At 40.2% G+C, this 12333-nt stretch overlaps 1 protein-coding gene across 1 annotated transcript in view; it reads left to right on the forward strand.

Moving 5' to 3' along the window:
- The window catches only part of LOC128745409 (synaptic vesicle glycoprotein 2C), a 32312-nt gene extending 20224 nt beyond the window's left edge, over positions 1-12088 (forward strand). The window contains exons 7-8 of the mRNA XM_053842483.1: positions 11531-11658; positions 11784-12088. Coding sequence (XP_053698458.1) covers positions 11531-11658; positions 11784-11821 — 166 coding nt within the window. The 3' untranslated portion in view covers positions 11822-12088. The remainder of the gene's footprint in view (positions 1-11530; positions 11659-11783) is intronic.
- The last annotated feature ends 245 nt before the right edge of the window (positions 12089-12333 follow it).

Genomic DNA, 12333 nt, shown 5'->3' on the forward strand with positions numbered 1-12333 from the left:
ATGTGTGTATGTGTGTATGTGTGTGTGTGCAGCTCATTTTCTATCGCCTGTTTCTCGAAGGTGGCTGAACCGATTTGACTGCTGTTACTTTTGTTTGAAAGGTATTATTGCCTAGTATATCACTATTGAATTGCTTTGCGGTTCGACGTTTCGTTTAAAAGTTATAAGTAATAATGTGAAAACTACGTGACACGCGGTTCTCCGGAACTACGCAACCAATTTTAACGATCTTACTACCAAACGAAAGCTCTTGCTATTACTAAACTTTTTACCAAATTTTATTGGAAACGGACAAGCAGTTTAAAAATTAGCCTTAAAAACCACTTTTAATAAGGCTCAAATGATCGCCTGTTTCTCAGAGATGGCCAAACCGATTAATGCGCTATTAGCTTTATTTGGCAGGTAATATAGCCGGATATATCACTATTGAATGGTTTTTTGATTGGTCGTTTAATTTGAAAGTTATGAGCAATCATATACACCACACCAAAATTAACAATAATTTATAATGATTTTAACCAAGATAATTTACCTGATTTCAATTATTTTAATATCAAACGAGAGATTTTGACACTACGAATATATATGCAAAATTTCATAATAATTGGTTTTACCGGTAAAAAGATATTAATCCTCGAACGCTTGCGCCAACTTTTGCAACACAGTTACTCGCGCGCAATTAGCCAAAACCAAAGAAAACGTGCGCACTAGAGTTTTGACTAGGAAAACTTGGTTTTAAGTTTATCAAACCTTTGAAAGAGTTTCTTGAAATTGAATGCTCTGTCATTTGGTAGAATTTAAATTTTGATTAATCCCCCTAAAAGTGAAATAAAAAAAATATTTTTCTTCAGTTTCAATATAACACATTGATGTGTTCTGCAAAGTTTTAGAGCATATTATTACAAGAAATTTTGCTGAAGACTGTAACCTTCTATCTCTTCAGCGAAGACAGAGAGATCTTATTTATTGTTTCTGAATTTGTAAAATCAGTTTTTCTAGTTTAGCTCTTTTTGTAATTGTTGTATGACTTTTTCATGTATTACAAAGTTATACAAATAGTAAAAATACACAACTTTGCTGAAAATAGTATACCTCTATGTTTGCTTGTTTAGGAATTGTAGAACTTTGATTATAAAAATACCCTGATTTTAACCCCGAATTACTCGACTATTAACTGACGGATACATTTTAAACATTTTACATTTGCTGATAGTTTTGCTACATACAGACGGCATTTTGCCATATGAAGTAACGTGAAAAAATTCCAGTTGGGGCCAATAGCGATACACCTCACATGCTGCTTGCTTCGTTTCTGTGCTGTCGGTTTATGCTGATCTATTTTCCTAACAAATTTAAAGTATTATTACTTTGAATAATTCAGACATTTTGCTCATAACAAGTTTATTGAAGAATATACGTTAGTTAAACAACGATTGGTAAATATGGCATTCAAAAACCTACACATGTTGTTCAGAATACAACAGCGTGAGTAACCGAAGGTTAATAAAAATTGATGAAATTTTTTCAAGAAAACTTTATTGATGTGCATCGAATAGAATGGCATTACAGGAAATTATGCATAGTTCAAAAACCTATAAACTAGACCTTTACTACGCAATGTATATGTTAAAGAATAACATTTCTACTTACAACTTACTTTTACTTGCACTTACCCACATTAGTAACAACTTACTCAGCAATTTCATGAGAAAAAGAACTATCAAAATTTGTAAGTGCTTCTATTTTGTTCAAATTTTGTAAGCTTTTCAATTTCCAAAATTTTTATGTAAACCAACGCACAATGCAACGTCAACCAATAGATGAATTATGTTCCGAAGACATGTCGATTTCTATCTCATATAGCAAGTAAGACCGTATAACAAAGGTTCCTTTCACCACTAGGTGGATTAAATCAGGTTTTTCTCTTTTTATATCCAGTATCCTAAGGTAAAAATCGTTTCCTTTTTTCTCCGGTTTTCTTCATTTCCAATTTTTTTCTCTTTTTACCTCCTGTGGTTTTCCTCCCATTCTGTTACGACTTTTTTTCTTGCCAATTTTTCTTATTTTTCTCTTCCGTGTTTTTTCCTCTTTTGCTATTCTGTCTGTCCATTATTTTAGATTTTCCCTGGGCTTTTTGTGTTTTTCTCCTCTCGTTCTAATTTGGATTCAAATTGCACTTGAAATCGTCTTTGGAATTAGGCTTGAAACTAGACTTAAAATTGGACTTTACTGGCGGGACGACAAAACTGTACAGACGCTTGCTACTTAAATACTTACGGTTTCTGGGCGTACGAAAATCTTCTATTGCTTTTAGTTCTTTGTCGTAAGCCTTCATAGGACACGGAGAATCCTACAAATTTGACCTTAGACAGCAGGTGGACCTCAACATCGATTAGGTACTGTTGTCTACAGAATCTTCTGAAAAATATCGGAAGCGTTGCAAAGTCCAAAGGGCAAACGTTTGAACCGGTATGTTGTATTCACCGCAAAATTAGTTAAATATCGAGATTTTTCAGCAATCTTGACATAAGAGAAGGCACTCGTTATGGTGGAGAGTCACTTTGAACTGTGAAGATTTCCTCCAAAGGCGCCATCCTGAACGATGCTTTTGATTCGCCCTCGAATGTCCACAACTAGCCGGATATCATCCTTACCTTTGAAGATTATCCATGTAACAAGAAAAAGACGTTGGTGTTAAATTCCAACCTACGGATGAATTCTAAAATCTACAACTTTAGGCACAACCAGCAAAGACGAACAAAAGGATCTATCCATGGACGCCCCTGTTCCACTGATTTTCTGTGCTAAAAATAAAAACTTTGGCATAGAATTTAACTGCGAAACGAATATGCGATTTTATGTACGCTAATTGTCTGTAAAAAGCAAATAAGCAAATACCTACTATAATAGGAGTTTTGCTCGCGCAGCAAATTGTTATAATTTTTATTGGTTCATTTTTGTGGCCTCCATCTTTTCAGGTTGTAAGTACTATTCAAAAGAAAGCGTTTTATTTCACTTTACCTACTACATTTCTCAAACTAACTGAAAACTGTTCATGTTCAAGTTTTATGCTATGACAGTAAAACCTGTGGAATGTTTATGTGGCTCAAAATCGGCACGAATTTAACCCCATTTAGCAGTCGAAATCCGCTTTCTACCTTAGCGCTGCATTAAGCCGGAGGTTTTTCACCAAAAGGTATTACATTTCTAGGTAAAAAATGGTAATTGCTCTGTTTAGACCCCTTAAACACACAACAGTTGTCGGGACTGGCTCCGTACAAAAATCTAGTCACTATCAACGATCGTTTCTCGATTGATAGGCTACCTATCATTTGCCCAGGAAAAACACATGTGAAAAAACGTTGGTGAAACACAAATGACGTCTACCATCCGCATTCGTTCGCTGTCTACTTCGATTGCGATTGATGTAGTAAAATTGGCTTGGAATTTAGGGGTGATAGGGGCAATATGGGCCGCCAAAGCAAAATGCGTTATGAAACATACAGAAACGTATTTAAATTGCGATAACTGCTCTAAAGCTATGATTTGGCAGGTTTTTGAAAATTTATTTCCTATATATAAAATATAAATTAGGAGTAGATAGCCATTCAATGTGCATGTTTGAAGAATGATACTTTTTATGCTAGAATTGAACGAAAGTGATGTCCAAGGTGGAGCGCCTACTTTTAATTTATCAGTCAGTCTGGAAAATTTTGCAAAGGATGGAAATCGCCAACCGGTTTGTTTTATTTTATCATCGCTTCGGAATATCCAATAGGTTATGGGCCCAAATGGAACGTAGCACAGCAACGTATCAAGCTGTTTGATTATTTTTCCGCTGTCGTGAAAATTCTGGATGGAGAGCAGTAAAGTGTTCATTGTGAAACTGAACAACTCCAATTACACGGTTTGGAGAATCAAGTCGGAGCTGATACTAACCAGGGGGACCTGTGACGGTAACCACGGAGGACGATGCCTCAGAACCGGTGACGGAAACTTGGATCTCAAAAACAACCATGAACATCTCTTTGTCTGACGGTGGGCAAACATTCGAACCATGCTGAGTGGAACGTGAATTCGGGTGCATCCACCCACATGTGCCATGGTCGTCAATTCTACGAGAAAGTCCTGGAGAAATTTCGTGTTACCATGAAGACGATTGAAAGTTGTGGGTCAAGCCCCACCTGGGCAGTCAATTATTTTTCACAGTTTGCATATCATTTTGCCCAGTTCTTCCAATGTTCGTTCTTCACAATAACACATTTACTCCCTACAAGGAGTAGGAAGTTTGCTGTATATCTCGATGAATTCAAGACCAGACATCTTCATGAGTGCCTCAATCTTGGGACGTTCCGTCAGCATAGCAATGGCCAAGGATTGGAACGGTTCCAAACGGCTACCACAGTAACTTGTTCACACACAAGACTTTCTAGTGTTGCTTAGATCAACAAACGCTGTATTGGAGGTCTACTGCGACGCAGACTGCGCCGTTTTCCCGGTGGCGGAGTCGTGATTTGGGTCTCAAGGAAACAATCGTTCGTGACTATATCGTCCCCAGAAGCAGAGTTCATCGCCCTAGTCGAAGCATGTTAAGAACGACAATTACTCCGGGAAGCCGTGGTACCATGCCTGCTCCGTTCGACCTGGAGAAACTTAATTAGACCCCCCCCCCAAGCATTCATCCTTCTGAGCACGGGTCACGTTACACCGAGGTTTGGGGTCATTTTCCGCAATGTGTTCAGAATGCATCATGCTCAATTGAGGGTTAAATATTTTTTTACAAGAAGAGACCCGTTGTGCGTATCCAGCTGTTTGTCATGAAGCCATCTTACTCTGCCCGCCAATCTCAAATCTCAACACTCCTCCTTTTTCCCGGCTCGTGACAGACAGCTCGGACTCCGATTCAATTTCCTCATCATTTGTTCACCCTTTTTAGGGAGCAACACGTGGTCCTCCAGTATTGTCGATCCTGGGCTGTCGAACACGAAACTGACTGTGCGTCGTCCTCGAAAGTGCCCATCCACCGGGTATGGGGTCAGCCCCGAAGTCTACGACCTCTTCCTGGTTCCCTGTTGAAAATAGCTTTGGCTACTCTTTCGTCGGACATTCTGGCCAAGTACCCAGCCTACCGGAACTTACCTAGTAATTGACGTAGGGTAAACATCTGCTCCGTCGTGAAGTGACCCCTCACGAAAACCAGCTTGGTACTCACCGACGAAGGACTTCGCTAACGGGCAAATTAAGCTATCAACTATCCACTCTTTCTCCGAGATCCTGACAATGATCCGGTGGATTGCATCGTACAGCGGCTCACTCCCCGCTTTTAAAAGTTCACCCGAGATACTGTCCTTCCCAGCAGTCTTACCGTTTTTCAGCTTACTGGTTATTTTCTTAACCTCCTCCTGTTTTGGTCCACAGCATGGCCGTCGGTCACAATTCTAATCCTGTTTCTTCTGATCTCCGTGTTTACCTTTAACCATTTAACAGCGTGTGGAAGTGCCTCTTCCACCTGGATGCTGCCGCCGGTTTGTCAGTAAGCAGGTTTCTGTGACATTCTGTACACTACGTAACTTTAAATCAGTGTTTCTTCCAAGTAGGGATGGGAACTATCATTAAAAATCGTTACTGATAGCTATCAGTATTTCCAGTACGTTACTGATAACTATCAGTAAATAACAGTAATTTTACCCATTGGCATTGGAGCAAAAAATAGGAAATTGTACTATTATAACGGCGTTATTCATTGTAAGTTTGCTTTGTAATTTACCAAGCATGCTTCAGGGGGCTCACTCAACTTCGGACCAGATTTTTACTACCTGGCAGAAATGTTGGAAGTACAGCGTACCCACGCATCACATCTTGATTTTAAAGCAGCATACGATGCAGTCGATCGAAACCAGCTATGCGTTTAATGCAATAACACGGCTTCCCAGCTAAACTGACGCGACTGATTAGAGCTAACATGGATCGAGTGATGTATTTCGTGCGCATCTCAGGGACTCTCTCGAGTTTCTTCGAGACGCGGCGAGGGTTGAGACAAGGAGAAGATGGCTTTGATATCAAAGCTGCGAAAGCAGCAGTATAAGAAAATCAGGTTAAAAATAAATGCGTTGTAGATCAAATGGAAAGGAACAGGTATCCAAGGAAACAAACGCGTGCCTTCCACGGACGGTAACCGTTGACGGCGACGAACTAGAAGTGGTAGATGAGCTCGTGTATTTGGGTCAGCTGGTCAGCGCGGACAACAACACTAGTAAGAAGATCCAGCAGCGCATTCAAACGAGAAATCGGGCCTATTTTGGCTTTCACAAAGCGCTGTGATCAAGGAATATACACCGCCGTACGAAGCTGATAATGTACAAAACTTTTATTTTTTTTTTTCAAGACCAGTAGTTTTCTATGGGCTTGAAATTGTGAGACTGCTCACGGAGGACATATGTGGTTTTACCATGCTCGAGCGCCAGGTACTGCGGACGATATTTGACGGAGCACAAACTGAAAGCGAAGAAGGGGAGAGATGTATGAATCAGTAACAGGTATTTGTTTGCCATCGTACAGCTGGCGATAGGCTACGGTGTGCCGGACACGTCGTCAGGATACCGAACGAGAGTGCGAAGAAAACATTCGTCTTCAGCAAAATAGCTCGACCAGGTCGAAAGTGATTTGCGGCTTTTGAGATGCCAGGGTAATTGGCGACGAGTGGTCCCAAGTTCGAGTTAAATGAAGACGACTGCTTGTAACAGCACGAGATGCCCCGGCTCTAGGCTGCTGACGATGACGACGATAAAATGTGTCATCCTTGTCTATCGTACGGAACTACTAACCAATAAGTTTAATCTAACTATTTTTTGTAACGGGACGACGCAACTGTATCTGTAAATATCGATAACCGCGAAACCTTACTGATACTTAGTGATAGTATTGCTTACTGATAACTATCAGTAGTTAATGATAGCTTTCCCATCCCTTCTTCCAAGTTTATTATTTTTAATAAACCACCAACCAGATTCTGAACTTGCACTAAATTCTGGACCACATTTTTTATCTCGTTTTGTTACAAATTTATTGACAAATTTAAACTACATTCTGGACCAGCTTTTGGTTCATATTTTTTTATCAGATATTGGAGCTGGTTCTGGAATTGAACCAGGTTATAATGCAGATTTTGGGCCACATTTTTGATGTTTTTTTTTGGCCCCAGGGTTTGATCAGTTTTTAAACCAACTCAGCAACTATCATCAGCTTTTGTTTCAGATTTACATAGGGACAGATTTTGGATAGATTCCGGATCAAATTTTAAAACATATTTTTATCAGATTTGAACCAGGTTTTGCCTTTGAACCACATTTTTGATAAAAAAAAGCCGTCTTGTTGAGAACTTGACCCTTCTTTGTCGGCAGACTTCGCAGCCGGTTATTAGAGTACAGGACAATTACGGGGCTTGGACAACGATCCTACTGACTCCATAGCGGCATGCGGCACCTCCCAGCCGAGATTCGAACATACGACGATTGGCTTGTTAAGCCAGTATCGTACCCCGAAGCTAACTGGGCGTTGATTTTTGATCAAATTTTGAACTAAATTCTAGATCTGGGCCAGATTGTGGACCCTGCCCCGATTCTGGTTTTTTATCAGATTTTGGACCAGATTTTAAACCAAATTTTAGTCCAGATTCTGCAATTGGACCAAAACATAAAGATTTTTGGCAACATTTTTGATCAGACTTTAAACCACTAATCAGATTTTGGATCAGGGTTTGAACCAGATTCTGGATCTGGAACGTATTTTGGACCTGGGCTAGGTGGCGCACTACATTTTTTGTTAAATTTTGTTCCAGATTTGGTAACAAATTTAGGAACAGATTTGTACTAATTCTAGATCAGAGTTTCGATTACATTTTTGATTAGATTTCGGCCATATTTTGGACCAGATTCTGGACCTGAACCAGATGGTAATCTTCCATCAGACTCTAAGTCAGATTTCAGATCAAATTTTGGATAATATTTTGGACTGCATTGTTATCAGATTTTGGATCAGTTGTGGGACCAGATTTTAAACCACTTTCTGGACAAAGACCAGATTTTGGGCCTGGACTAGAAGATTCCGACACCACATTTTTTAACAGACTTTGGTCCAGATTAAAGCATATTTTGAACCACATTTTTGATCGGATTTTGGGGGCTGGTACCGAATGGCCGAAACACAAATGGCCGAATCACGAATGGCCGAAATCCAAACGGCCGAATTCCAACAACAGTCACAGAAGGCCGAATCACGAAAGGCCGAATTTTCCCGGAATGCCCAAATCAAAAAAAAATGTTTATTGCCCATTTTATTAGACCTTACACATTTTGAATGAATTTTTATATCTATTTCTCTCCGCGAATTTGAAACATCCCCTCGAAAAACCTTTAAAATTTTCCCCCTTGTTGCCTTTTGTTCCACTCGCAGCTCTGTGATGGTCAGCGTCAATGATAGGTGAAGGAAAAAAGCTTTTCGTAAAAATCTGTACCTTAGTTTCAGAAAAACAAAACATGATCTGCGTCTTATTTTTTTATTTTGGTAGATATAGTATAGATGATTGATAGTTGTTTCTTCCCCTAAGCGCGAATGATTTACGTTTATTATTAGGTGCGAGGCCTATTGATCGTGTTAGTAGCGGGAGCAGAGACCCCCTACAGCAGAAACTACTACTATTTAGGTCCAAGAATTTCCCTAGGTTTACCGACGAGTATGGATGGCATTATCCTTTAGTTAAGTCCGAATAAGCGGCAGCGAGTAAGGGCAGCATATACCCAACATTAGTGCAGGTTGAAGGCCGTGATTATGGCGTTCGGCCATTCGTGTTTCAGCGTTTTGTGATTCGGCCATTCGTGATTCGGCCGTTAGATATATTATGCCATTTGTTATTTCGGTAATTTGTGTTTCGGCCATTCGTAGGTAATCCGATTTTGCACCAGATATTGAACCACATTCTGAACCAAAAGCAGATTTTGGTCCTTGTCCCGATTCTGGACCACATTTTTACTGGCTTTGAACCACATTTTGGATTAAGCTTTGGACCAGATTCTGGAGCTGGACCAGATTGTGAACCACATTTTTTATCAGATTTTAAATCCAATTTTAGTCCAGATTCTGGGAGCTTTTGGGCGACATTTTTGATCAGTTTGCTCAAAAGGTTCAGGGTTTGAACCAGACCTGGAACGTATTTTGAACCTGCATTAGATGGCGAACCACATTTTTTCCAATTTTGTAGCAAATTTAAGAACAGATTTGAACTAGATACTAGACCAGATTTTGAATTACATTATTGATTAGCTTTCGACCATATTTTGGGCCAGATTCTGGACCTGAACCAGATGTTAATCTTCCATCAGATTCTAGACCAGATTTTGGTTAAAATTTTGAGGGACCAGATTTTGAACCACATTCTGGATCAAGAACAGATTCTGGGTCTGGACTAGATCCTGAACCACATTTTTGATCCCCAAGATTTTGGTCCAGTTTATAAACCATATTTTGGACTACATTTTTAATCAAATCTTGAACCTGGAGCAGATTTTGAGCCACGTTTTCGAACAGATTTCAAACCAGCAACCTGATTTTAGATCAGACCTTAGTTATTTTGGACCTGGACTATATCGTGGACCACATTTTTATCACATTTTGTTGCCGGTTTTGGACTAAATTATGGACCATGTCTTGGACCATAAATTTTATTAGATTTTGAATCAAATTTTGGACTCAGATTCTAGACCTGATTCCAGAGCCGTAGCGTGACATTAAGGCGGCCCTGACGAAAGCCCGATCGTTTTTTAAATCAGTGTTCCGTCGAAGTTTATTTTTTACAATTAGACTGTCATATATGATTCGTACAACTCTTAATATTCAGTACTTCGCAAAACTTGAGACTGCTTTACTGAGGTTCAGACCGTTTTTGGCGCTCCCTAGAGTTAGGCTAGCGCCCTTGTCGTGGGCCAGTCTGGCCAACTGCACGCTACAGCACTGCTTGCAATAGGGTCTACTGCACGGAACTCCCTTTCACCGGAATTTGCCCCTGAGCTTTCTGAATAGCAACGATCTTCACTCCGAGTCAATGCAGTGCTCGAGCAAACAAGCCACTGCACTGGTGCCGGTTCAAGGAGAGTTCTGACATTCCAGTTCCAGGTACCAAGCTTCCAATCGTTATCCATTGTTGGGAGAATTTTTCGGAGATACCGCGAAGCAAATTCCTATTTTGATCAAGTTAGCTCGAAGCTGAAATTAGTTTTAATTTGTCTCCTATTAATAAATTTTACCCCTTCCAAACAAATTCTAGTTTAATTAGTGTAACTGCTTGTGAACATTTCAGAATTAGTTTAGAATCTAGTTACTTAATACCACAAAGAATTTTACTTAACTTTAATTTAAATTTTGCTATGCTGTCCCCTTGTCATTTGGCCCAAACCCAGGTGTCTTTCCTGGCTCCTTTTTGTGTAACATCCATTAATCGTTTCCTTGTTTTTTGCTGCATCCTTTACCGGTTGATTGGTTCCTTCGAAATATCTGCATCCCACTGATGGGACCGCCATCTTAGATATAGCTTGCCACTCGCTCAGAGACAGACGCTGTTTGAGCCGCTCCTCACCTGGGGAACAAGCGCTCCGAAATTTACTGAAGCGCTTACGAAATCAACAACTAACGGCAATATTTAGAGTCTATGATAAACACAACAAAACATAATATTCATAGACTTGAAAACTAACATCTAAGCCGCCATGTTGTTTCATTGTGCTGATCATTTCGAAAGGGATCGGTAATAATTTTCAATAAATTTTTCAAAGAAATAAGTGCAATAAGTGATGGTATAATATGTTCAAACAGGCGGCGGCCCATCTTGCCCCGTATGCTCATTATACCCCCTTCACCCCTGAATGGTTTGCATGGAAAATAGTGAGCTAAATGGACAAGCAATTTAAAAGTTATAGGCGTAGTGTAGTAATAATATTGTGAATTTAAAAAGGAATGAATTCCTTAAACGATGCGTAATAGTTTACAAACAAAGATTGGTTTTAGTGCCAACTTTATTTATACCATGTTCAAAAGCCAATGTGGTGCTTTTACCAGCATAAATTTCTCGTAAAAACCGCTTTTGTCCGAATAGTTTTTTTTTATCTATTTTCCTCAAATTACCGTTCGCAATGAACGGATTCCTCAAAGCGCAACGCTTTCTCCTTTTTCTCCTATAGGGCATACCTTCACCACACACACAGAACTCCCTTTCATCTTCATCGTTAGGCAATTACGACATTCATAGAGCAAACATTGGTTTGATGTAATTTGTTCCCGTTTATTTTTCATCCATACGAATCGATTCATACGATTGCTCTCGATCCCCATCAAAAACAACGAAAAAAAAACTAAACGCACCGTCTGCGATGGATGGATCGCGTGTGCACACGGACGTTATTTTCCCCCAAATGCGCGCCCACCGGAACACCCATCGCCCCCCCCCCCCACTATTACACTGAATGGCACGTGCAATAACTAGAGCAATGGCTCTCTGTCTGATACTGATGACCGGCCGGCTCGGAGCCATGATCGGCAGCAATCTGGTGGGCTTCCTGCTCACCTACAACTGTGATCTAATCTTCATACTGCTCGGAGGTCTACTAATCGGTGAGTACACGCCGTCGTCAACCTGCCTCACTCGGCTCGGCATATATGTATGATGATGACTAACTGCCGTTATTTTTATGCTTCGTTTTTTTTTTGCTTTTCTACGGCTGTTGTTTTGATTCCAGTTTGCGCTCTAATTGGGACGACCTTACCGGGAAAGTGACGGAGTGCCATTTCAAAAATGCTGCCAAAGAGACCAAACCAGACCAGAGAGGTAAATAGTACGAGCATATCATCTTTGTCATCGGAGTCATCATCATCATCATCGTTCCGGTTCGATTCATTTGTGCGATCATCACCCGGCTGGACGGGACGGGACTGTGGACTGGACTGGAATCACAACTATAGCTAATGTATACTCTGTATGGCGTAGGCCAATCAAAGCTAAAACTAAGCATGCAGGAGGAAAGCTTGCGCATCTGTACTCGAAGATTAGCCCCCATATTATAAAGCAATAAAATCGTTAAGCTATTACCTATCTAACTCTAATTGAAGGAAGATATAAGATCTAAGTTGATGGCCCGCTGGCCACCGACTAAGTTGAAATCATTATTTTATGACTACCTCGCATCCCGAACGCAACGAAGCTGCGGCTTTTGGTTAGATTATTCTTCAGTTCCGATAACGTTCCAGCTATGTATGGATGGGTACTGTTTTCTAGTTTCTCGAACTTTT

The sequence above is a fragment of the Sabethes cyaneus genome, chromosome 1, assembly GCF_943734655.1.
Source record: "Sabethes cyaneus chromosome 1, idSabCyanKW18_F2, whole genome shotgun sequence".
NCBI lineage: Eukaryota > Metazoa > Arthropoda > Insecta > Diptera > Culicidae > Sabethes > Sabethes cyaneus.